Here is a 27,454-nt window from a genome sequence, read left to right as displayed (position 1 = left end):
CCCTCCTTCAAACGCCTTGGCGCCATGTTACTGCCGGCAGGGACGCCGTGCCCAGCCCGGCCCCGCGCCGCGACATCGCTCGCGACACACGCGCGAGAAGTTGGTCTCGTGACGGAGGGGCAGCAGCTTCGCCGCTCAGGTGTGCCGACATCCTCTCTTCCACCGCCTGACCCACGCCAGCGATTCGGTCCAACCAACCACCTACGATAACTCAAAGTTCAGGCCTGAGACAAAAATGGCTCAGGCAACAGCAGCCTGGCCATAAACCTGGCTGCTTTACAGACAGATGAACTAGCGCTCGAACTTGCCATGCTTTCTGTGTCACACATCCATCCTCCTGTTGTTCTCCGAAGGCAGGTAGAAACCCACCCTGTTGCTGTGGCAAGCCAGCAGTTGCAGGATGAGATGTGCCCAGCCTTCCAGTCTGGTGCGACAACACAAACGTATGACACCCACCTTACTTCTCTGGCACGTGGCCCCCAAAGCCAAGCACCTTCTTCCTGTGTGTGACGGATCAGTGTGTGACAGCCTACACGCTGCCTGCTATGTACCATCACAGGTCTGACATACCTGATATACACCTGAGCTGCATCATCGTTCACCATAATTTGTCTAAAGAGCGATAGGCAACAAATGATTGTGACACATCTAGCACACCAGCCAGCACCTTGTTGATCTGTGTGTGCTACACTTCTACTGCTCAGTCCATACACAAAGACGCACTCTTTTTATTCACTATTTTACATTAGCTATATATTCAGTGTTCAAAGCAGATTGCCCTAAAACACATGCCAGGTACTTTTGACACCAAATACCTGATGCATTACTGATCTTTTATCCTTCCTGTTTCCTAGGCTTACATGTATGGTTTGAATTTACAGTTATAACATATGACTATTTACCAAACAACACATCTTGAAAATCCCCACAGACGGTGGGACACGAATTGTCATTCATGTATGTAACATCCTTACCACAGAACTATCCCTTACCACAGAACTGAAGAAGTTGGAAGGGAGCCCTGGCAATCACCCTGTCCAACCCCCCCAGCTCAAAGCAGCATCAACTATTGCAGGTAGGCAGGTTGCTCAGTACATCACCAGTCTGGCTTCAGTATTATCTCCACAACCTTTCTGGGCAACCACTGTCTGACCACTCTCATAGTTTTCTTATGTTTAAATGGAATTTCTTCTATTACAGTTTGTACCCGTTGCCCCCTGTCCTGTAAAAGCATCCCTGAGAAGAGTCTGCCCTTATCTTCTTTACACCCTCCCTTCAGATATTTACATACATGTTTAGAGCCGACCTCAAACCTCCCTTCCCTTCCTTCCCTCCAGACAAAAGGACCCCAGCTCTCTCATCTCATTTGACAGATACTCAAGTCATTTAGCCTTTATGGCTCTTCAGTGGACTCCCCAGCAGGGAGAGTAAGCAGACTTGCTCTCCATCTTGTATTGGGAAGCCCATAGCTTTTCATCAGATTGGGTCTCACCAGGTCTCACCACACACACCAAACCTCATTCACCAACCTTCACAACCTTTAGATACAGCACACTCAATGAGTGTCCTGAAGAAACAGCACACATATTGGCCTACATGCAATATTTGCTCACATGCGATACTCCCAAACACCAACTCTATCACAAATATAGCAAATTCAGCCTGCTCTCCTCTGCCTTTTAAGCATGTGGTGGTTCCATCCTAACCATCCTTTTCTCCCGCCTGAAAGACACTTTACATATTCCATACCTCCCACATCTAGTTCATCTACACATGTCAGACCCAGAGTCATTACAGACAAATCATGAAATCTCCAGTTGCAGGATAAAGATATGCCATCCAAGTCTTTTATGCAGCACCCTCTATATTTAACTGGGTTGATGGGATTGCATTCCTCAGTAGTAGTAAATCCTTTATAAAATCTCCTAAGATCTGAGCAATGTTTATTCATTTATACTAGAACATATAATCCTACTATATAATATATAGTACTTTTAATATAGCTCCTACTTTGGCATACTTCCTGCACAATTACAGCTGATAGTTAAAATACTCATCAATGCAAGCAATGTTGAGCATTTCTAAGACTCATTCGTGAGGATATGAGTGTTTATTTGGTTCCCCAAATATCCTACTTTTGCTCCTCAAACCTCAGGCAGCTCCTCTCAAAACTTTTTACTTACTGAATATGCCATAGAAAAGGCCACCTTACAGATTATGTTAGTGGCCAAAATGCCCATTTACCTACACCTCATCCGAGGCAGCGTTCTTCTGTCTGTTTAGATGGCTTGTCAGTACCTCTGGGTTCTCATTAGTCCACGGCTGCAAGCCAGACACTTCTGGCTTGCAGATTCCCAACTGCCTGACTCTATAAAAAAAGGTCACGACCTAGGAGCAAGAGATAATAGGCAGGTTGCAGCCAAGAAGGTAAATCAAAAAAAAAAAAAAAACACACACACACACAAACACACCACACCAAAATATGGTGGACAGTATTTTTGAAATTTCGACTACAGTGAAGTTTGACACAATTACCGAATTCTAAGCCTTCTAGAAGAAACACAAGCACATTAAGTTCACACTTCTGAGAGGTGTAATTTCACTGTTGAGTTCAAGGCTTTCCACACACAAGGAATTTACTAACACAAAATTATTGCAGTATCTCTACTCCTCTGAAGATACGTGTAACCATTATATGCCAGCTAGTGCAGAAAATTATTTCAGAATAAAACTTTTTTTTTAGATTACTCTGTGTTGCTTCAAAAATAGTATGAAGCAAAGTGGAAAGGATGTCCACATAAGGATTTGCATAGCTGTGACTACAGTGTAACAATACCAGATTTTTTTTCTGTTACACTTCCATAAGTAGACAAGATCTAAAGCAAGTACCTCTACATAGAATCACAGAATCATAGAAACGTTATGGTTGGAAAAGACCCTCAAGATCATCGAGTCCAACTGTAAACCTATCACCACCAGGCCTGCTAAACCACATCCCTAAGTGCCTCATCTACACGTTTCTTGAACACTGCCAGGGATGGTGACTCCACCACTTCCCTGGGCAACCTGTTCCAGTGCTTCACCACTCTCTCCATGGAGAAGTTTTTCCAAATATTCAACCTGAACCTTCCCTAAAGCAACTTAAGGCCACCTCCTCTTGCCATATAATGAAGCAGAAAAAAAGCACTACTCTGAGCAACTGAAGAAACTGGATTGTACCAGCTGTTAATACAGCTAAATCTTGTTGGAAAGTGCCCATCAACAGAAATTACTACACTTACATCACAAACATGGTTAACAGTTTACAGAAAAATAAAAAATAAAAAAAGGGATGGAACAGTTGGGAAATCCTGAAATGTAGATTTTGGTCCATAAAAATAAGAGTCTAGTTAGGAGAAACTTGAGAGGAAGTCATTCCATAAGAACAAGAAAGCAACTCAGCATAGAGAAGATAAGACATTTGATCTATGTCTCAAACTCGGGATTTTTAGGCCAGGTCTTATGACTCTCAGTAACAATTTAATCTATTCAAATGGATATAATTTACCTTTTCAGCTCTCTTGTGTGTAAAATGGAATCTTGACTTTTATCTTATTACCATTTGTTGGGCTGCAGGAATTACGCTTGGACTTGAACACAAACAAACTTGGAATATTGAGCTGAAAATAATGTTGAATGCTAGAGTCAATGAAAGAGCAGGTCACACAGGTTACCTCTAGAACAACTTCCCATTGTCTTCAAATTTCAAGTCTGGGAAGAGTCCTGAAAGTGTTTTGCTATTTCTTATATAGTTAGAACAGATTATATCAAATTGTTGCTCAGGACATACCCACTACTGGAAGAGTTTTTCAGAGTTCTTTCTAAAAACTGCCAATATAACTGAGTTGTATGTAGATGCTATACTTCTCTGGAATGAGGCAAGACCCTTTTGAAGACCTCTTACTGTAGATAAGGTCTTTCCCATTACCTATAAACCTATACTGAGGCCTTAATGTATGCAAAATCAGATTTCACAGCTGACTCTATGAAACCTCTCTTAGCATCAAGTTCACTACAAACAGAAAACAGGTTAGTTGAAGTCTCTATTCTGCAGGATATTACTTTCCCATCAGAACATTTCACAGCTCTTTGGTCGGGTATATTAGGCGGTGGCAAGAAATAATGAAAGTCTCATCAGCAAATGTTGCTAAGCCTAATTATTTATACCAATTGACTTAGATCTGTGGGCTGCCTCTGTCTGCAATAGCATTCATTTGGTCAGCTAATTCACACAGCAATGTTTGCACATGAATAAGAAAAAAATATGGGAATATAGATGCCCTTGTTCACTCATGAATACTTGGGTTCACATATGAAAACTGGTGCTTCCATTAAGGGAAATTAGTTCTTGATTGTTTACGGTGAGAAATGGCCTCTTTTTTTCACACAGAGGAAAATAAGGGCTATACAAAATGGGGCAAAATCATCTTGAATTAGATATATCCTCCATTTCTGATCAGTTCTGACTGATCCAATTCTAGTTCTGAGAACTAATTCTAGTTTTCAATAAACTGCCGCCAGGTAATAGAAAATGCAGAAATTACTAACACCAAGGTCTCCCAGCTAAAGGAGTCTGCAAATGGTTGTAGGATTCACTGACTCAACCCAAAAACTATTCCAGCACAGCACCACCATGCATATCTCTGATCTCAGAAAGCTGCTCCAGGCTCCTATCTCCAAGAGTAGACACCATACATCCTCCTTCAAGAACATAATATCCAAATTTTCCACACCCATCCATAATACATTAAACCTACCCATCTTAAAAATACTATCACACCTAACTCCTCACTGATTTTGAGTAAGACCTATTCAACACACATACCCAAGGCAAGGTCTTCCCGTGCCTCCTGTCCCTGTTTACAGCTGTACACTTTCCTGTAGCACTAACTAGTGCTGAATTATTCACACTGCAATTTCATATACAACAGACAAATCTGCTTCTATCTATGAGGTGTTCACTTGCAGAATCAGCTTTGAATTAGGAGATGCTCTCTGCAACTACTTGGAAGGAGGTTGCATTGAGGCAGGGGTCAATCTCTTCAGGACAAGCCTCAAGTTGTGCTGGAGAGCTTCACGTTAGACATTAGGAAGAATTTCAGCATGAAGAGAGTGGTGTAGCCTTGGAACAGTCTGCCCAGGAAAAGTGATGGAGCCACTGTATCTGGCAGTGTTTAAGGAATGTGCAGATGAGGCTCTTAGGGACATGGTTTAGCAGGCATGGTGGTGATGGTGTTACAGTTGGACTCGATCTTGAAGGTCTTTTCCAACCATAATGATTCTACAGTTCGGTGATTCTAAGCCAGCTGTGTTCTCACACAGTCAGCAAACTACCAAGGAAGGAGCGAGACCTGCAGAAGGGAGGTCTCCCAACAGAGCGGGCATGGGAAGAAGAAGGTTTAGACGGAGACAGACGCAAAGGGTGCCTTTTCACGCAGCAGGCGCCGCGAATGGGCGGTTTGTCCGCGCGCGCTGCGAACCGTTAACGCACCCGCCTCCAGTCACGCAACGCTGCCGCACAAGCCGGGGGCACGTGACCGCGCGCGCCCCCGGCCGCAGCGCAGCGCGCACGCGCATGCTCCCCCCACCCCCGGGGGGCGGCGCCCGTCCGTGCGGCGGCGGTGGCGGCCGGCGCCGCTGGCGCCCCGGTGCCAGCCGGCTGGAACCGGCCTGGCGCTGCAGCGAGGGCTCCGCAGCGGGAGCGGCGGCGGCCCCCGCCGCCTGCCGTGTCCGGCTGCAGCGCCAGCCTGGGTCACAAGCTGCTCACGCGGCGCGGGGGCGCCTGCCGAGCGGCTTGGGAGGACCTGGGGGGAAGATGGTGCTAATTTATCGCTGCTGAAAGAGGTTCATTCACACACACGCACGCCCGTTATTGCGCGTGGTGCTTCCCCACCCTGAAATGGAAATCAGTCTTTCTGTAGGGATGGGGGTAGAGCTTAACTAATCGGCCTAGGAAGGGTGCGACCATCCATTTCCTATGCTTCACGGTAGGAACCGAGCAAGCATGTCTTCCAGGATTTTTATTTTTATTATTTTTATTTAACTACACAGAGGAGAAAATCTGCTCAGTCGTTGAGCAGATCTCACCCAAGGAAGGAGTGGGAGACTCGTTGTTCCTGGCAGTTGAAATGAAGACTGGAAAATCCCCGGAGAGGGAGCCCCAGGGAAGAATCCTGCTCCAAGGAATGGGCTAGCAGAACCACAGCATTTTTTTTTTTTTCTCCAGCCAGGTATCAATTGTTTGTGAGCTTAAGGGATGAGAGCATGCATCTCATTGACTTAACTTTGAAGAAGGTCAGGGGGTTCTGCCGTCCTTACTCTGGGCACAGTTTGAGAACAGAAAAACAAAACAAAAAGCACAAAGAAGCCCAGGCCAGCAGTTACAAATGGAAACAAAGAGATGGATGAACGGCAGTTGGTGGGCTTCAAAGCCTGGTATATAACCATCAGCTCCCAGTTCCAGAAGAAGGAAGTGTTATAGTTCATTGGGAAATGCAGTAATACTGAAGAGCTAAAGCAAAAGGGAAAGGTGACCTTTGAGGAAAAGAATAATTTGGCTTCTTTGTGTATGTTCCGTCTGCCTCTCTTGGTGTGCCTGGGCCCTTGTCTTCCCCATTTGCTTTTCACAGTCTTTCAATCTGTCTCTTCTGTCTTTCCAAGAGTTCCGTTTTCTTTTTGCTTGTTTGTTTATTCCTATTTTCTGATCGTTTCTCTCTCTTTGCCTTTTTTTTGCTCTTTCCTTAGTGGCTGCTGATTAATGCTGTTGCAGTGATGCCGTAAGATCTCCCTGCATGTCAGGAGACTCTGATGCAACCACAGGGTGGCTGTACTTCACAGGCACTGCTTTCCTGCATTGGAAAGAGATTGATAACCATCTGCCTTTCAAGCTAAAGAGCTTCATGGGGTAGGTTAAAGCATCACTGAGTTTCTCCCAGTTGTTCTGGTGTTTTACATCTGTGTCTGACAATGGGACCAGAACTCATGGGATGCTCTTCCAGGGAATATGAGTATGTTCTTAAGGCTTCTTTTTTTTTTTTTTTTTTTTTTTTTTTTTTTTTTTTTCTGTGCAGAGTTTCTCCATCGAATTATCTTACACTTGTCACTTACACACAAGTCTAGTTATATATCCGCTGCCCTTGTCCACCTGCCCGTATTAAACAGATCGAGGAGATAAAGCTGCAGATGAATGCAGCTCAAATTCTCCCCTCTGTTTGCAGGGATTGTCCCCGTTATGGTAGAACACTCTTTGGAGTGCAAGCTAACCACACACTCCTCCTTCTGTGGTGAGCACAGGGGTGAAAGGAGAGGGGCTGAGGTGCCTTGCAGAGAGAACTAGTCCAGCGCCGCTGGAAATTGGTGCAGTTGCAATGGCAGGATGGGATGGGGGGAGCAGGGAGGAAGCAATAGCCGGAGGGAGGGAGAGTGAAGCCTCAGACTGTTGTGGGAAGGAGGAGGAGGGGAGAAGTGAGGAAGTCGCTCTGAAAGGTTGCAGGGGTTGGGCAACCTCTTGTAAGCTATTAGCGTGGCGTGGCTGCCAGGCACACACCTCTGCTCATCCTCCACTCCACCCTCTTCACCATCAGTGCCTTTGTAAGGCACCTCCCTCTCACCATCAAGCAAAAGATGTGCAGGGCCTGCTTCCCTATGGCCTTTGTCCTCTTGATCTAAGCAACAGGCATGTGAGGAGGGGTGGTCTACTATGTGCTGTCATATAATTTACATGGTGGAAGGTTAAGCCTGATGGGGGAAATCTGCAAAATGAGCTGCAAAGGAAGGAAGGGTGGACATCTGAAAGATTGAGAGAAAAATGATTAAGAGGAGAAGGAGAAAGGAACCTAGATGGAAATAGAAAAAAATGAAGAAAAGTAAGGATAATGAAGAAGAAACAGATGGGGAGATGGAGAGAAAACAAGAAATACAGAAAGAAGACGACCAGTATTGAAGGCAACAAAGGCAAGTGATGTTTCAGACTTGTAATTGGTGCTGTGGGGAGAAGGTGATGTATATTCCTCAAAAGAGAAGGGGCACATCCTCCTTGGTGAAATTAACAAGGCAGTAGAGCCGCCGCAGGCAGACGCTGCCAACTTCCCTACTGTCACCCGTAGCATCAGAGATACTGATGCACTTCCCTTCTGTCCATAGGTCATACTGTTGTCACCCTTCAGAGTACAGTGAAACTCTGAAGTATCCTTGTTTGACCATTCGCATGTTTCTGCGTCTCTGAGACTGGCTTCCTTTGTGTAGCTCCAGAAGGATATTCAGATTATAAAATTTGTCATGTCTTCTTTTATCATTCGTATACCACCTAAGATTTTTTTTTTGTTATTTTTCTCCCTCTCTCCCTCCCTCTCTCTCTTTTCTGATTGCTTCTCCATTTTCTCTGTCTCCCCCATGCCCCTGTGACAGCCTTGCTTGTACTGCTTGAGCTGTTGGTTTTTTTTTTTGGCGTCGTCTCTCTCAGAGCCTGGCTCTCCAGTCTGTTCAGTTAGAATCGGAATGATGCATAAAGATGCACCCTCCCAGACATCCCCCCCCCACACTTCCCTGTTTTCTACTCCTCCTTCTCTTTTGATCAGGCCACACTAAATCCTTCCTGTCCTGACGCTGGCAATGTGTCTCCTCCTTTCTCCATCCCTCCCCACTCCTCTCCCTGCGGTGCTCCCAGCCCTCACTGCAGTGCAATCCATCACTCTCAGCCAAGGTCTTCGTGAAAGGGGAGAGGGAAGCCTGGCTCTCTGTGAGGTGGGGGCGTTGTCAGGGAGTGTAACCGTCTACTTCGCTGGGAAGTAAGAAAAGCTCTCGGAATACAGACTCTTCTGGAATTGAAACCTTCTGTCTGCTTTTAGCTACTTTATTTGTTCATTTAGTTATTTAGTCTCTTTGTTTTCAAAGAAAAAATGTTTCTGCCAACATTCCAGTGAAGGTGACTGAGAGGAAACCAGGGAGACGGAGAGAAAGCCAGAGACACAGAAGCTTATACAGAAAGAGAAACCAGGAGAAAGAAAAGCACAAGGGGGGAATACATGTACAGAAGAGAAGAGATACAGAGGAAGAAATGCAGAAATAAAGGGGGTGGGGGAGAACAGTTGCAGATAAAAACAGACTGTATGGAAAAAAGAAAAAAAAAGAATGAAAGAGGGAGGAATACCAGAGATGGCAGATGGGAAAAGGGAGAACTGAAGATGATTGCGATACATAGCTAAAGCAGACTGGCTAAAGAGATTGATAAGGAAAAAAAATAATGTTTACATGTTTTAACAAGCAAAGCTAGCATGTTTTAATCTGGATGCAGACACTCTATGCAGCTACATGGAAATGAAGCTCCAGTGCCTTTTTATTCTAAGAACAGTTACAAATCAGGAAATTGTGAGTGAACTGCTAAGTTATTGTTTATAAAAAGATATCTGCTTTCTCCCTTCTCTGCATTTCTGTGAGCTTAGCAGGGCAGATGCATTGGTAGATAAAGCCAAGAAATTACCAGAATAATATCAAAGTAGGTATTTTAGCTACCAAGTATTATCACCCTTTTACAGACGCTCTGCAAAGGTACTGTTTATCTTGGTGCAGAATGATCTGCATTTGGTGCTGTTTTCATCTCTTTCAAAATGTGATGAGTTAAATCAGTGTAGACCCTTTAAATACATGCATATCACATTAGGACTGATTTTCATTGATATAATTTGCCCTGGTTTCAGTCTGCTATCAAATCAGAATAGGAAGTGACTGTGCATGGGGAAGAGCGGAAGAAAATTAAAGTAATCTGGTCAAAGTCGATTGTACCTACAGGATAGGCAGAGATTTATACCAATGTAGTTGCAATAATGCCTGAAATCTTTGTTCAGATTCCTGTAATGTCAACTGTAGAAAACGTCACTGAAGATTTAAAAGATAAGTCCCTGTGGAGGGATAGGAAATAGAGGGATGAAAAGCTAAAAGGTAGTGCTTTTTAGTTTTTTTTTTTCTTCCCCAAAATATAAACTCTTATCAGTCTGTCTCTTAACACACAACATCATCAGCATTTCTTTGTAGAGAGCTGCTCAGTACAATTGTCCTTCTCCTTTCTTATATTTTTAGAAGCAAGATAACAATTGTCAGTGTTGATATCAAGGACTTCAGCAGTTTGCGTATTTTAGAAGTGTTGGAAGTTCCCTGTTTGTTATTTAGAAGCTTATAGGAATATCCTCCTTTTTTTTTTTTTTTTTTTTTTTTTTTTTTTTTTTCTCGTTACTGTTGTCTGGAACAGATCCTACAATGTTACCATCCATCCCCATTCTCCTTATGCATGCATCTACCTCCTCCTAGTGCAATCTTTAACTAAAAGAGTGTGCCTTGTTCAGGTATTGCTAGCTGTCATGAGTTGATCACACCTTGTACTTCCCTGAAATCCCCACTATTAGAATTGTTAGGCTTTGTGAGAATTACAGAACTAAGTACACTTCAGAAATTCAGAATTATCATGTCAGAATAGCCTGTTCAGAAGGTGATTTTTGAAACTGCTCTATTGGGGAAGGAAGCGGGAGGCATGACTCATTTTGGAATGCTAGGTCTGGCAAATCTACCAAAATCTTGGAGTATTAACAGGAAATAAAATGGCACAAAGGACTGAAACTCAAACAAGGCAGGTACTGAAATTATGGAAGGTCTCAGATCTGGCTAATTCTCTCTCGTATCAGCTCTGATGAACCTATTTGAGCACGTTTAAGACATCACTGCCCCCTGATGTCTGTCTCACTCCTCAGAGGTCATGGTTTTGAAACTGGAACTTTCAAACCAGTTCTTTGGCGGAACCTGGATGATTCTGTTTATAGTCTGGAGAACTAAATAGGATTACATGCCAGTTTAGTAGTTCAGGTGACAAACTGCAGTTCAGGAGAAGGTTCTTTTGAATCTGTTGAGGCAGCATTTTATGGGTAAGATGTGCCACAGACAGCTTGGAGCAGTACCCTCTTTAGCCACCTATGTTTAATAGTCTACCATAAAATCACTACACTAAGATCGGCAGCTACAGGAGTTACGATGTCCGGAAGACAAAGGGGAAGGGGAGTAGGACCAGTTATGTCTTACACTGCTACTGGTATTCAACGTGTGGCCTGAGCCTTGTTCGTATATTAAACTTGAGCTAGTTTTAACTAAAGATGTTGTTTCCTTTTGGTCTGAACTCTACATGGGCACACTTACCTGGAACCACAGAGAGAATTTATGTATTTGTTGAGCTTAAAGTGCTACCTCTGTCCTTGAGAGAGCAAGCTTGAAAAAAAGGTCTCGAGAAAAGCCATGCTACAGTTTCAGTTCAGCTGTTTAGAGAAAGCGAGATGACACAGAATGTGTGAAACAGCCAGGAGGAATGACCCTAGCAGCATGGGGGACCAGGAATGAAAGATAATTGTGGTATTCAGAACTGGAGAAAGAAGAGTGAAGGTAACTTTAAAGCAGAGTGGTGCAGAAGAAGCAAAATCCTGACAATTTCTCACTGCAGGCTTCTTGGCCTTGGGAAGCTAGAATCACGTGGCCAAATATTTCAACACGACAGCAAAGAATACTCGATTCTCTGTACGCATATTCAGTTCTTCACAAATATTGAACTGATTTGATGGTGTTGACTATGAATTAATTAATTTCATACACTCCCTGAGGGCATTTTGTGGCTGTAAGGCTGCCTTCCTTGTTTGCTGATTCACAAATAAAGAGATGAAGAATTCCTTGTTGCTACAGATAAGACAAAAAAAGGCATGGTCACTTTTTGAATAGAGGTGGGTCACATCCAGGCTCCTGATACAAAGTTAGACCTAGTTGTCCCAAAGTGGGTTCTTAAACCAGTATGTAGGGAGACAGTCGACACACAGAGCAGAGATATATATTTCATTTCTGTGCAGAGATGGGTGCTGTGTGGTAACTCCACAAAGCTAGCACACCTTTTGTGATAGTCTTTTGGTATTCATTAACAGGCTTTCTGGAAATACTTTTCACTGGTTACATTCTGATTCTATCATGTAACAGTTTTGTACTTGCATTATAATGCCTTGCCTAATTATCATAGAGAGTGGAGGGGAAGCAAGAACCCTAATATCATAATATTATCATCTCATTATTTGGATAGGGGAGTGCAAGTTAATATGTTAATTAGCTTTAATGAGCTATAGGTCATCCTAAGTTGAATGCCATCCTTGTTTAATTGACTCATCAGGTTCTTCGGAGGGAAAGGTAGATCAGGTCTTGAACTCATGTTCCTTCCTTTGGCAACCTCAGACAAACCTTAGGTGCTAATGGAACCCATTGGCAGTGAGAAGTCATCAGTGGGGGTCCGAAGAAAACTCAGTTCACAGCGCCAGTTCTAATGAACACCCAGTGCTACATTATTGGAATGATGTATTCAAACATCTTACAACAGTTCATTAATTTTCCACCACTCTGATGCAGTTTAATGCCCAGTTACTGAGAGCACATGTAAAGACCGGTGAGTTAGAGGAAGAGAAATCAGATGGCTTTCAAATCCTTCTCCTAGACATTTGCAGATGAAATACACTGGGATGACTGACTTAGTCTGCTGAGCTGCAGCTGTGGCTGGGGTGAAATGCACCAGGAGATCTTAATTTCCAGGAATGCTGATTTTGTGTCTCATCCAAAATATCACAATACCATTACTACGGCATCATTCCCTGCTGTAGTAGTGACCCCTGACAGCATTCAGCGATCAGTACCAAATTTTTGCTGAGTCACATTCTGAACTTCTGATCTATAAACACCTAGAGGTGCAGGGTCTGTGTAGTTTAGGGTATATATGTATGGAAGTGTTTCCCTTACAAGTCACCCGTGCTGTTTACTATTGGAGAGTTCTTCACACCATACTATGGCGCTGATACTGGCCTTTTCAGAAAGAAGAATGCTTTACCTTGAATTATCTGCTGGATTGCTGTGTATGTCCCCAAGTTCCCTTTTCCTGGAGACTGAATGTAAAGGAGAAGACAGCAAAGTGAATGAGAAGGAAAGGTGTAGAATAACATTAAATATTGAAATCTGTCAGCAGTGAGGGCCCTCCCTCAATCTTTGTGAATGTCATGCGATTGGGATGGCAGAAAAATAAGATTATTTCTCTTCCCAAAAAAGCAAGCTGACTAGAAAAGAATGGATCCGGGATACTGACAAATAGGCCAGGTAGGAGAGCCTTTATGTCAGATTGGGGCCTTCAGACCCAGCGCCGCACAAGGCTCTTGAACGATTCACTTAGATGAGGTTTCAAATGCCGATGTGCTGCAGCTCCCTCTGGTGTCCGCAGAGAGCAGGAGCAGCACGATGCTGCTATTTATTTAACTGCGGTTTGTCTGGTATTAATAAAACACTGAACTGCCCCTGGCCGAGATTCCCTCACCAAGAGCTTCCCATCTGCACCAAGCTGTCCAAATGAGAGGTATGTTGTTAGAATAAGTTTGCATGGGACAGCCTGGGGAAAACACACACTTCCAGCTTAAGGAAAAAAAAAAAAAAGATTTCAAGTTCAAAAGCAATCTGAAGGAATCTTGCTCAGGACCAGAGGTGAATCTTGCTGTCTATGTGAGATGGTGATATGCTACGAGGGCAAAATGTATGGCATCAATGAAAGTTCCCAAATAAATGCACTTCAGGATGGTCTTCATCTGCCGTGTCATAGTTAGCCAGTTAAACAGTAACAATGGTTTGAATGACAAGACAGAGGCACAGAGGAAAACAAAACCAAAACCAAGCTGCGTGGAAAGATGTAGCCCTGACTATACATGTATACACCCTGAACATCAATAAAAAGCCAAGAATCTGAAAGGATTTTGCGAACTGGGAGCAGTTACAATTTCTGTCAGTTCTTTTGTTTGCCTAATCACCTTCTGATTATCTTCCCTGGGTTAAGTTTTAGGCAATCCCTGGAAGTGTGCATGGTGGTCGATGGTGCTTCAGTTCTGGTCACTGCTCTGGAGAACAGGGAAGTGCCTAGCATTTTCTTTTCCCTCTACTCATCTCTTGCTGCCTCTCAGCACTAGGTTTTTCCCTCTGAGATTTTGGAGGATCAGAAATGAGAATGATCAGATAGTCATTTTGTCTTCTCTTGAGCATTGCCATTACCATCTACTATTAAGTAAGAAATGCTGGTTATAGTTATGTCACACACAGGTAACATTTTCCAAGGTTTCTCATGGCAGCCAAGACATGGTAAAGATTTCCTGAGTAACTTTATACTAAAAATTATTGGGTTTTATTCCTACCCTGCTGTTTCTTGAGAACAAATGAGGGTTACCTAGCTACTGGCATAAGGCCAGTATGTGTCATAGCTTTCCCTTGCAGATTTTCTGTCTTTCCTTGCTGCATGAGGGAGGGAGATTCGGTCATTTTCTAGCTTCCTCCTCCAATAGCCTTGTCTTCAGCCCTGAGATTGTGGCTTGAAGCTCAAAGAAGGGGCAGGGTCCAACTAGTGTTTCCAGAGACCGAGAGAACCAGGAGCAACAAGGAGAGAAAAAAAGAACACTTAGAAAGAGACTGGAAATGGAGATCCTAGGGGCTCCTGGAAGAAGAGTTATATCAGAGAGTAAGTAAGGCTCATGGACCTGCCACTCCCTCATTCATAAAATGGAGAGTGCTTGGAGGAGCTCAAGGGAGTTTGAAGGCCAGCATAAATTATGGTCGGATTTTGATCTTCATCTGTCTTTTCCCTTTCTCAGTTTATGTCCTTCCCCTTTTGCAGAAATCGCCCCGTGTTCCAATCCCTGTTTGGTGCCTGCATTGACATGACCCTCACCCCAGGGTGAGCCCCTCCCACAGCCCTCCAGGACCTTGCTCAGGCCAAGGCCTCACAGGGAGGGAGGACGCTCAGCAGCCTCCTCCTGCAGGGTGAAGTCATCACCTCTGCTGCCAGCTGATGAGCTGTCTGCCCAGCCCTCTGTCTGCCTGCGATCCATGGAAAGCTTGTGTCTTCCTCCTGTGCTTTTTTTTTTTTTTTTTTTCCCTTTATTTATCCCATCCTATTCTCTCTGTTCTTTTACTCTCAGCTTGTGATACATCTGTTACCACTTAGGACTTCAACTTGCTTTGCACCTCTCGCTTAGCTGAAATATCATAGCAGTCACAGGGACTGTCCTTCTCACTCTGAAAACCTGAGTTCTGACTATTTGTATAACAGGGACCCCAACAAGAAGTACAAAATAATCCCGTTGGAGTAAAGGGTGGTGGGGCATGTCCATTCTCACTGTTCATTAAATATACTGTCCCCACCCATTGTTCTGGCATTAAATCCTATTCCATGGATGATTTTGAATTCCTCCTGGGCGGCATCATTTGCAGTACATACCGGACTAGGCTATGTGTCTGGAGTTATACAATCTGATAGAATTTTAGGGGAAAGGCCAGAATTCATTCCGTCACCATGGCAAACTGAATCAAATTATGATGTGCCCAAGCCCTAAAGTATTTCTGGAAATAAAACAGATTTTGCATTTGGCAGGATCAAGGAAAGTGCTAGGGGCAAGGACAAAGAAAAATGAAGGGGACAGCAGCAGAAAAAGATGCAAGAAGATTTATAGAGAAGAAAGCAGAGACAGTAGGGAAAAAAAGATAGAATGCAAGACAGAGAAAAAGTAGCTAGATGGGAGGAATAAAGATTAAGTGTATTTCAAGCCCGGACTTGTCAGTCACCCGTGTGGTTCGCATACAAGCACATGCTGCTATGGCCAAGCTGTAGAGTGCTCTAGACATGGGAAATCTGGGCATTTTATACTTTTCTAAACTATGAAGTCTTGGTCTGAAAGAGTTGCCGGCGTAAGGTTCATCGGTAGAAATATGAAGTGTAAAGTCATAGGGCTCAGCATGGTACCTTCTCTTCAGAGAAACTGAGAGATAGGAAGACATTTGTATGACATTCCCCATGAAATGTCTCAGACTGATAATGGCAAGGTTATTAACTTGAAGTGCTGCAACTGGTCTAGCTGTAACACTTCTTTTTAGGTAGGAGAGAGCTTTTTTTTCTTTTTTTTTTTAGGGGCACAAATGTTTTTTAAAGGTGTTACTCAGAAAAGTGCTGCAAGATCTCTGGACTGGTGGTGGGAAGGCTGTTCTCAAATGCATACTATTGGAAAAGTTAATATTCTTTAGGAAAGAAATGGTACAAGCTCTGCAGATTTTCAGTGTGTAAGAGAAACAGAAACACAGGGATAAAAGAGAGCCAAAGGAATGGGGTGCGATTAGGGGCTAAGTGGAAAAAGAAGGGCAGCCGTAGTGATGTAAGGAGAGGAGGGAGAAAGACAGCGCTGTGCAAGGAAGACAAAATAAAATAGGAGGCAAATATATAACAGACAGAGGAATCCATCCCTGGTCCTGGGCCATCCTGAGGGAGTGGGAGGAGCAGGCTCCTTTTGGATTATAATAAACTCTGGAATGAGGGTGTGGGCAGCTGTTCCTCACCCCCTCCCCCCTCATTCCATTTACGTGATGACACAACATCCCACCACTTCATTGCCTTTTCCTTTTTCTTTTCTTTCTTTTTTTTTTCTTTTTTTTTTTTTCCCTCAAATTGTATTTTGAAGACAACCAAAAGAACGTTTTCTGGGAGTGGCTGTATATGATATACCCGGTGGCCAAAGTGAGGAGAACAGCTGAAGGGGGAAGACAGAGCGTCTGCTGCTGAAAGGAGCAAAGACTGAGGGCTGCAGTAAGTGATTGGGAATCTATCCATTCTCTTGTCATTCCTCAGAATAAGCTAAAAAGAGAAGAGAGTGGAGGAAGATAACAAGGGGGAATTTTTCTTTGTATTCTGGAGGGGGATTGGGGAGTCTTTAGCCACATGGATGAGAAAAAGGATGGAGACAGGGAAACAAAATGTCTAAAGAAAGGAGGTGCTAAGAGAAACAAGGCATTTGGAGTTCTGTGTTCAGTCTAAAATGTTTTAGCAGCAGCTGGAAAACTGGCAAGATCACAAGAAAGCTAGGTGGGAGGGAATCTGGGAAGAGCAAAATGTCCTAGGAGGGAAATGAAGGCAGCGGGCAAAAAGTGGTTTTGGGCTACAGCCCCGTGCCTTAACTTTCCTCTGACTTCTGTCCTCCACTCCACAGGGATGAAGACCTCTGGAACCTGTATACTGCTGTGTCTCTTATCACTTTCTTTGTCCCCAGCTGGTGAGTTCTTACTTCAAGGAGAGGATTTCTTCCTCATCCTGGCCCCTTGGAATTCTCTGCAGAGGCTAAAGTGCAATAACCTAAGGAGAAAGACACATACATGTAGATGGAGATGAAAAACTGATCAGGAAAATAATAGTGAAGATAGGGCTATATGGAAAAGTTTGGGAAACAGGGACTGATTCCCATATGTACCTACACATATGCAATAAGTAGCAGAGGTCACAGCAGACAGAGGTCTAGGGTTTGTACAGCAGAGATTAGGTAAGCAAAATAGCCAGAGACAGATTTTAGAAAGTGGGTTAGCTATGGTTTGTGATTATTAGAGATTGTGCTGTACTTCATGTGGCTGACAGCCTATGCTTCTGTGATGTGAGGAACACTTCCCAGTGCTTCACATAACTTTTTCTGTAATAGTTGTGAAAACACCTGCTGTCACTAATGGTTCCTGCTGAGATGCTTCCAATTCCAGGTCATTTAGTTGCCAAAGGATTTTGTAGTACCTTGTTTAGTTGTTTGGACAAACTTAAGCTCAGGAGTCTAGACCTTTCTTTGCTTTTCTTGTTATTGTTTTGTTTTATTGCTTCACATCTTTTCTTGAAATTTATTCATTGAAAATTTAGGAGCGTTCAAATTGGCAGAAGAAAACAAAATGAGAGGATAGCGTCAGACATTAGAATCATATTGGTCAGGACAAAGAACAAAAGAGGATTTATTTCAATGAACGGAGAAAGTTTCACCCAGAGAAGGCTATAAGAAACAGATGACTGCACCCATTACGTTCAAACCAGAGTATGTGAATCTACTCTTCTCAGTCCTTCCCTATACTGAAATATGGCTTCAGATGGACCTCTCTTGTTCTTCAGTGACTGCTTGGATCTGAGATTTAACTGAAACCTGTTCGTATTCCCAATAGCACTATTTTTTTTTCCCATAAACACACATAGTAATTACCACAAAGAGTTTGTGACTGTGAAGCAGGGATAGGAGCCATCCAAGAGATGAGTTTGTAGGTGATCTACAAAGTTATAGGGGAAAAAAAGGTTGTGGTCTTCCTGATGCATAAAGAAGGCCTGAAAGGAAGATTTCTTGTTTGTGTGTGTGGTTTTTTTTTGGTTTGTTATTTTTGTTTTAACATAAAAATGACAGCAAAATAATAGAAATCACCAATTGGTCTCTCATCATCTCTTTTGCTATCTGTCCAGATATAGGTTTGATGAATTAGGGTGATAGCTTTTTTAGACAAGGGTGAAGTTAGTGCAGTTTGGATAGTAAAATCTTTCCTCCAAAGTGTTTATAAAATATAAGAATTGAGTACTCGAGTAAATACAAATTGAAGTGATTCAAAGTCCAATAAGAAATTCACCTTTTTCTTTTGTTTGTTTCCTCTTCTCACATGCAGAGGTTGCACTTCTTTGTGGCCTGTCTTTTAATAATTGGACTAGTTTTCTAATAGTCTCCTAGACATGAAAAAGGCTAGTAAGACATAGCTTTTCAATGTTAGAAAAGGTTTCTAAGTTAGAATTTGAGTCCTTCCTCTTGTATCAGAAACAAACCGAGAACATTCTCATTTTTACTCTTTGAACATTACCATTAAGAGATCAGCTGGAACAGGAAAAGTCTGGGACTGCACTACAGTGTGTGCTTAAGTTATTAGGCATGTCTGGCTCTCCCTGGCCAGCAGCTGAGCCCTTGCTGGCAGCTGGGTGAGGAAGGTGCTGTAATGCTGCAGAATGGAACTGTATAGGGATCCCAGGTGTATTTCTGCTGCCTGCAAGTATCTGCTCTTGGAATGAGGAAAAACTAAGGCCTTAAAACTCTTGTAATCTTTACTCTTACAGTGTTTCTTCTAAGAGTAGAAAGCTAAAGGCTAAGTTCATAAGACACAGCAGCGTGTACTGTGCTTTGAGCTGGTCCTGCACACAGCTCTGCAGAATTCCAGATCACCAGCCTTTGCTGCCAGCTCTTTCCTTTATCCCACCTCCAGTTATGTAGACATTTCCCTTCCCTGTGGCTAGCAGGAAATATTTTATTATTCCTGGCTGCTGGAGGAACAGTCTTCATATTTGGACAAATGAACAGTCTGTCTCAGTTTCAATTCCCCCTTTTTCGCACAGAATGGACAGCAAAACTTCATCATTCTCCCTTTCCTATTGAACCTAGGGTCTGGAAAGAGACAGCTCCTCCGTGCTGTGCCCTATACCCAAGGAGGACGGTGGAATAGCTGATTAGTTGTGTAAGGAGCTACAAAATCTGCAATCTGTTTCTTACTGTGCCAGTAACTGTGACCTTAAGTAAACAATTTCCATGATTCAATTTCCTCTTTTATAAAATAGAGCTAGGGATTTTGATGAATCTCCAGAGCAGGGAGACAAGGTGTAAATGTTTTTTAAAATGTATCAAATGGTGTTGCACAAAGGGAAATTCTGGAAGCCTACTTGGAGATACTAAACTCTCGTGCCTGTGCCTGACTTTGGACCTTGGCAGAAGCAGCAGGGATAGAGTCTTGAGCCACTGTATCCAAAAGCCTGTAAAGAAGTCCTGCTGACGATGGAGGGTGAAGCAAAGAGGAGAGTGTCTCTCCCTTCAGCAGAGGGCAGTGGTGTCTCCTGGAAAGACAAGCGTCTCACAGCGCTTTCACAAACCTTCCAGCCCATAGAAATCCATCTCTATGTCTTTTCATCACTCCTTTCTATTTCTCTTCTCTTGCAGACTGGTATCCATGGGGAGTACACGGGCAAGATCCAGAGTCCGTAACTGGTAGGTGTTGCAGGAGGGTTAGTCCTGAACACTTTCTCATATGATCCAGGTGTCCCTTGTAATTACAGGCTTGGTCATTGCAAATGCTGCGATTTGCTGCTTTGCCTCTGCCACTGTGAGATTATCTTTCAGCCCTTTAAAACAACCTGCTAAGTATTGTAAGCTGGTTACTCCAGTACTCACTGGTATTGGAGTCCAGAGGACTTAGCAGATTTTCATAAAGTTGTATTCACAGCAAAGGTTTGTGGGAGATCCATGAGGGCTGATAATTCATTAGCTGTGAGAAGTCAGGGCAACTTTTCTGCTGCTCAGGAAAATCCTGAGCAAAAGAGTGTACAAATGCTAGGGTGCACTAGTAGCAGGATTGCTGCTGACAAAGGATGTTTTGAGAACTTCCTTAACTGTACTGTTGAGAGTAAATCACTTTATCCCTGTGGGGCTTTTTTTTTTCCCATTTCTGTGACATGATAACATAAATATGTTTTTGCATCAGCTTCAGCACCTAAAGAAACCACAAGGGCCTGCTTTTAATTCACACTGAAGCTATTGGCTTAGCCATCAAATATCTCAGGTATTCTGAGATATTTGGCACTCCTGATACTCCTGATACACAAAAATGCATGGGACTCCGTGGAAAATTATTCAGCAGCTGCAGCCGGTCAAAAATGTATCCACAAACCATCCCTTTCCTTCACACTTTAGCCCTCTATCACACACAGAGCAGTTTTGCTATCTGTTACTTTTCAGAGGAAATACTGACAACGTGTCGTTGCAGTCATGGCTAGGTTCTGGAGTTTTCTTTCTTCTCTACAGTGTCAGCTGTCTGCCTTCATGCTGCAGGAGGCATCAGTGCCTTGCTTTCAGAAGTTTTCTTTCTTAGCAAGCTGACCACTGTGGCCATGTCCAATAAGTCAGAATATGAATCCATAGTTCAATAACGCAATATGCATCAGTAAAGAAATCCAATCCCAGAGCAGTCATTGATGAAGGTGATAAATAAGGGTGAGAGCGGGGCACTACCTATTTATACATTATCTGGGTTGGATCACAGTGTCACATAAGCCTAGCATGGCTGCCAAGATAATTCAGGCTATGTATGGTTAGCTGTGCAAAGGACGCAAACTCATAGCATGCTCTTTCAGGACATTCTCTCTTTTCTAGATGATCCTAACGCTGACTTGCTCATCAGCACCTCAGGTAAGTTCATATGTCAGCAACTTCAGGCTTTTTTTTCCTCCTGTTCACCTTTACTCTCACCTATATAGTCCCAGGAAATACTCATTATGCTCAGAAAGCCCTCTTTCCTTCCTCTGAAATCTAACAGTACTCTTGCAGCATCCATAGCTATTTGGAGTTCCTGTCTGTGCTCCACAGAGGGAGATGAATTATGGGTGTATAACGATATGTTCTCCAAGGAAATGCCAGTCTCACCAGGTTCTCTGAAGATGCTTGCATTGTAGAAAAGTATGAAATGTGAAGATTATACATTCTTAGCTTCCAGAGGAGGCTGAAGGAAGAAACTAAAGACAAGGGGCAAAAAATGCATGGGTTCATATCTTACGGGGACACATTGCAGGAGTTGATAGAGCATATGCTTTTACAAGGTGGACTTATCCTGCTAGGCTCACAGTGGATAATGCAGGAGGTGGCCAGAGACACAAAAAGGAGCCTCTCCTCTTTTTCTTCATGACTCTTGTTTGGAGTCCCCCACTGCTGACTTCTGTGATTGTTTCTCTGTCTATTGGGGCTATGAGGTGCAGAGATCAGGCAGAGCAAGGAGAGGGGAAAATAGCTCCAGTCATTTGCTTTGGAGAGTCCTGCATTAGTTCAAAAGACAAAGGAAACGAAGCAATACTAGGCTGTTGCTGGGAAGTGTGCTGTGTTAGGAGGTCTGAGAGGGATGTCCTATTCTCCAGGACAGTACAGTTCCATGACCTCTCTTCTGCCCTGTGTGCTCATCAGCTAGTTGGATGATTGTCAATCAACCACTAACTGTCACAGGTGCATGGGGTTACTGGTACTGGAGTAGAAAATCCATAATAGGAATCTTAATGTATACACATAGGTGTGATCTTCTTGAAAGAAAGTGACAGCAAACTATGTGAGTCTCTTTTCAGTGTGTGTGGCCTGCCAGTCTATAAAAGGATAGCTAAAGGCCTTTTTGTGTCCTGACCAAACTGACTATGGATGACTTTCATCTAAATCTGAAAAATGGGAAGAAAAAAAAAATAGAACCTGGTTCAATGTGAAGCCTTGACAGCAGACTCAGGCTTTTTGATCATTTTGTAGAATGGTCAAGAAGAAACTCCTCATCTTGAGCATATACTATGAGACCCATATCCGTCCTACAGCAACTCCCAGCTTGAGGACATCCAGGATATTCATAGGGAAAGCTTACCATTACTCGGACAAGTCAAACACCACAGATTCTAATGATGTTTTGAACAACATATGTGATAGCTGCAGATCAGGAATGAAGATCAAATGGCAAAGCTGTGGGAGGGGGAAGAGCCTGAAAACACAAATCAAGATCTTTCAAAAATCTTCTTTCTCCAGCTGCAGTTGTAACACCACTTGTCCTTCTTAGCCCTGGTGAGTTTATTCTCAGTCCATACCCAAATAACTTGGGTTCTCCTTCTTTCTCCTCACCTGGTCTCTTGCAAGTTTGAATCCTACCTTCCCCAATTGCCCCCAGCTGAAACCTTGAATCCCCAAATACTCTCTTTCTCTATGTTCATATGTTTTCTCTGTGACTCTGGTTAACACCATAATACATGAACAAGAGGAGTAAAGTCTGTTTAAAGTTGATGAAAACTTGTGTCTGGCAGGTAAGTAATAAAACATAACGATTTTACTTTGGTACAGATGGGTTGCTTTACCAGCGGGAACAATGAATCAACTTCCTTTTGTCCCACTATCATGGGCACTAAAGAAGAAAGAGTCAGGCTCCTTCCCTCCTTGTCTAGTTGGGAGTTACGGCAGCTAACTACGATTATCCAGCCTTTTGCTTTCTAACTAAAGATTCACTTACAAGGGGAGTGTAATGCTGAACAGATGTGGTAACACTTTATAGCAAAGCTTGCTAGATTTTTAGCATTGTTGGCTAGATAACTATCACCAGAGTCATACTGGGTTTGTACCTGAAACAGTGAAAGTACCATGAAACAGTGAAAGACTGTTTCAGGTTAACAGTGTTTCCATATTAGAAATTACAATGGAGGGCTCTTGAAAGAGCTTTCCAGTTATTTGTTTCAAATAAATCGATGTATAAGAAAGAATGAAGGCAAATCATCCTAACTTTGCTATTCTGTGTCTTCCAGTTCAATCTGACACGGAAGCTACAACAGCTGCATCAGGTACATTTAAGTTTCTGCTCACAGCTGCTTCCCAACTGCCCTTTCACCTACCCTGTTACTTCTGTAGTCTGGTGCCCTCCGAGGCTCACTGGAAAATTCACTTCATCCCATCCTTGAATTAGAAGGGGAGAATGAGAGTAGTGGAAACTGAAGTCTTCCAAAAAATGACATGTCTAGGGTGAGAGGAATTGGCAGACCACCAGACCAGACACACCTGGTCAAAGTCCAGTCACTGTCAGTGGCCAAGAGGCAGCATTTCTGAGGGAAATGCAAGAAACCCTGACATAGATCCTTGAGTTTGATTGCCAGCAAAAGAAGAGAACTGGATTTGTGTCCTGAAGCATGAGATTGCAGAACCATTAGAACATGTGTTTAAATATATGACTACAATTTGCATTTGGATTATTTGTATCTATCCCTTTAAAGCATGCTTCTCCTATATTAAGGATTTTCCCCAGGCTGGTTTTGCACTTTACTTAAGGTCCTCTTTTTTTTTCTTACGAAGCAAGGGGCTCAGGAATTTCTCCCTTCTTTTCTCTAAAATATCCCCATCTCTCACAAGGAAATGGAAAATAGAAGCAAAGTACTGCCCTCCAGGCTTCTACTCAAGGCTTCTATTTGTTGTCAGGTTGGGTACACCTGACAATGTTGCTTGATTGTACCTTCGTGTGTGTTCTCAGATTGTCGGGAAGAGCAGTTCCCTTGTACACGCCTCTATTCTGTTCATAAACCAGTGAAGCAGTGTATCAGCTACCTCTGTGTTACCAGGTAAGAAATCTGCAGTCTCTCAGAAAAGCTATAATGTGCTTCAGAAACAATATGTCCAGTTCTGCAATTGTTTCCTTTGGAGACTAGAGGTTCTCTCAGGAAACCAGATGGTGAGATGAATCCCATCCTCGGAGTGTCCTTTTAAGGTGATTAATTAATGCAGCATAATAATGCAGCATCTGTGCAGCACTAAGTTTTTGTAATGAATCCTATATTAATTATCATTATTGTTGTCATTTAATGCATTTGACTATATCATGTGGTCTTGACAAAGGCTACCTTTCTATTGACAACAGCCTTTTCCTGGACTAATTACAGAAGTCAAGTTTTGCCACCTCATAAATAATTATTCACGTTTATTGCCTGTATCCTCTTCTTTGTCTCCTTGGGTACCTGCAACACCTTATCTTGATTTTGGCGTGCTTCTTGTGATCCTCTCAGTGTGCGTCGCATGTACATAATAAACAAGGAGGTGTGCTCTCGCATTGTCTGCAAGGAGAATGAGGTCATGCAAGGTGAGTGATAGAAAAAGCTAGCCTAGAACAGGTTAGAAGAATAGACACATCCATCCACTCCCAATCCATATGCTGTAGATTCCTTTAGAATTTTTTGGGGGACCTGTAATACAGTGTAGCCTTGCATCACATATACATGCCATTAGAAGCACTGGGAGGTAGATTTGCAATATCAAGAGGTTTGAGAGCTTAATTCTGCATTGGTATTGCCTTGTCTTGATCAATTAATGACTCATGTTCCACTAATTCTGAACATATCCGTATTCAAAATTACATTCCTTTGAGGTTAAAGAGTGAATCTCGTATTTCTGTTCATGAATAAAACCATGGATCCAGTTCAGATTTCTTATGCAGCCCTTGCTGCAGCAATATGTAATTTTAATATGTGTTGTACATTTATAAAACCATAAGAACCTGCATAAAGACCTAAGGATTTGTTCACCTCCCTCGTATATGAGCATTCAGCAATTTGACAGCTCTGTAGATAGAATGAAGGATGTACTCCTAATTGTTCTGGTGATGAGGAGCTTGAAGGAAGGTTTGACTTTCTGTCACCATGTATTTATCTGCTATGTCTTCAGATGAGATCTGTCGCCAGCTGGCTGGCCTTCCTTCTCGACGTCTGCGCCGCTCTGGGCGGCCCCTGAGCCTCCCTTGCAGACAGCTGCTGGACCAGCAACGCAAAAGGCCTGATGCTCTCTAAAATACCAACAGTAGAAGAGAAGGGAGAGAAGACAAACCATCTTCCACTCAGAAAATCCACTGTGTATAACCAAGACAAGACCTGCTTGCCTTTTTTGTTTTCCCACCATTTTCTTGCTGCTCTGCCTTCCCTCACATCTTCAGGTACTGCAGTGCATAGAGTCCCCTCTCTCCTATTCTGTCATAGTGGCTGCTGTGATGCACTAAATCTGCTGACAATATGTGATGCTCACTTCTTTTCTCCCAAACTATCTTCCTGGCCATGATCGACTCAACTCCCAGGCATCCTTTAACTGTGCTGCATCTCCTCTTGCTGTGCCCCTGCAGAGAGACCAGAATGGAGACAGGATGTAGTCTTATCCCATGGTGCAGATGCCCTAAGTTGAGTCTCATGTGAAGAAGCACATGCCTTTATGTCCTTGGCCTAGGCCTAGACCTCTTGGCCTTTGTATCTTGCATGGTCTCAGCATGAGTTCTAATATGCTTGATCATTCTTAGCCTCTCCAGTCCTCCTGAGCAACTTGAGTTTGTGGTGTGGTAGTGCAATGGTAGCTTCCCCTTGTATCTGCTGGCCTCAGAGAAGTGACAGGACTGGAGCTGAGCTGTCTTCAATCCAAGACAAACTCCATTGTCCCTGTACAGCTGCAGATCATTTTTAACTACCTCTGGGAAGTTCTTTGACTGAAACCAATTGACTCCCTCACACACAAATGTTAACAAAAAGAGGAATACTGGAATTAATATGGCATTATATATTTTTTTTCTCAATGTGAAAAAAAAGATTATATTGAAGAAAATGCTTCCTCTCCTCCCTCCTTTCCTCTACTCCAATCTCTCCTTCCTAATGACATTCCTTGATAACCATTCCAGGCATTCCAGGAAGGAAATATGGCTGTCTCAACTCCTAAGCCCAAGAGAGCTCAAAAAAAATGTGTGTCCTGGCAGAACTAGGATCTTGGTTCTTCTGGGCTGAAGGACAGGACAGAAAAGAGCAGAAAATTGGGAGAGAATGTGGGAGAAAAATAATTGTCTGAGGCCCTTGGGTTTTCTTGCAGATTCTGTGGCTGTACTGCACAGAGCCAGGTGGTTGTAGAGAGGTGAGAGTATCTGCAGGTCATAGAGAATAAACACAGGGCGACCTTGGGAAAAGAGTTCGGTGTTCTGTTATTGGATATCTGGTCTAGTGGAGAACTTTGTTTTTCAGTTATACATGCATTTTTAATAGGGAGAGATTTGATAGGGTAAGACCGGAGGAACCGAGTTATCTGAAGTTTTTTCATCACTCTATGACCTACAGTGGCATGATCACCCATTCTGTGGGGCACCGCAGCGGAGCAGCTTATTAGCTCACTACTGCAGAAGTGAGGCTGGACCCTGTCTGTAGGATCTCTGACAAATTTTTCTTAGCTCTGACGGAAAACCAGTTTGCTAGAACATGCATCTAGCTACTTCATGTAATGCAACTTGCTGCAGAACTGCTTGCCATTCAGCTTCATAGAAACAGTGGTCTCCTACACAGAGCCAGAGTAACACAGTGTAAGGAGTGTAAGGGACAGTTTGCTATGCAAAATTCAGTCTTTTTTTTTTTTTTTTTTTAGCAAAAAAGTTAAAAGTAAGGGCTTCTCCATCAGAGTCAGATTTTTGCTATATTCAGCAAAAGGCTGTGTTACATCCTCTGTGTAGAGAAAGATACCCCTGTGCAGAAGCGGGTTGGTTCTATGTAAAGACAAGATTGGCCATAGATAGGCCAAGTCTCTCTATATCAATCTATTATATAGGAGAAAGAATTCCAAGTTACGCAATTCTGGAATTCTGTCCTTTACATAGGGGCATAGTGCTCCTACACAGAAGATGGTGCTGCTCTTGAGTACTTGAAACTCACGAGACTAGGGATGGAGGAGGAATTTCTCTTTATTGAGAATATGCACATCTCTATAAAGAGGAGGGCAATTCAAGCTTGATCTCAAAGCCGTTCAAGTCACCAGCAGCCACTGACTTATATAGTGAGAGGCTTGTGGATTTTGTCTGTGTGGACTAAGCCTGGGTGGAGATAAAATGTTAGGAGCTCTTGGGAATTGGATTAGACCAAGTCTCCACTCCACAGTTAGAGTTAAATATAAGCCTATATAGATATATATGTATAGCTGTATAACATAGCTATTGTACAGTATATAGAAATTTTATCTTT

General features: G+C 43.0%; 1 protein-coding gene across 1 annotated transcript; it reads left to right on the top strand.

The window, feature by feature from the left end:
* Positions 1–16,259: 16,259 nt before the first annotated feature.
* MFAP5 (microfibril associated protein 5) lies at positions 16,260–26,344 on the top strand. The gene is made up of 9 exons (XM_010227674.2): positions 16,260–16,702; positions 17,103–17,165; positions 19,878–19,925; positions 21,087–21,122; positions 22,482–22,517; positions 23,246–23,281; positions 23,962–24,049; positions 24,491–24,564; positions 25,146–26,344. Exons 2-9 carry the CDS (start codon positions 17,105–17,107, stop codon positions 25,265–25,267), a joined length of 501 nt encoding a protein of 166 aa, XP_010225976.2. The 5' UTR covers positions 16,260–16,702; positions 17,103–17,104; the 3' UTR covers positions 25,268–26,344.
* The last annotated feature ends 1,110 nt before the right edge of the window (positions 26,345–27,454 follow it).

This window comes from Tinamus guttatus, unplaced genomic scaffold (assembly GCF_059628265.1).
Source record: "Tinamus guttatus ecotype Peru unplaced genomic scaffold, ASM5962826v1 Tinamus_guttatus_pri_ptg000408l, whole genome shotgun sequence".
In the NCBI taxonomy this organism is placed as follows: Eukaryota; Metazoa; Chordata; class Aves; order Tinamiformes; family Tinamidae; genus Tinamus; species Tinamus guttatus.
Note: the sequence above shows the minus strand (reverse complement) of the source record. Positions and strands in the feature narration are given on the sequence as shown.

Bases quoted from the DNA above. Each gene is read 5' to 3' on its own strand.
- MFAP5 (XM_010227674.2), top strand. From the start codon at position 17,105: ATGAAGACCTCTGGAACCTGTATACTGCTGTGTCTCTTATCACTTTCT. The intron at 17,166-19,877 runs GTGAGTTCTTAC...CTTCTCTTGCAG, and splicing joins ACTTTCTTTGTCCCCAGCTG to ACTGGTATCCATGGGGAGTA. The intron at 23,282-23,961 runs GTACATTTAAGT...GTGTGTTCTCAG, and splicing joins AGCTACAACAGCTGCATCAG to ATTGTCGGGAAGAGCAGTTC.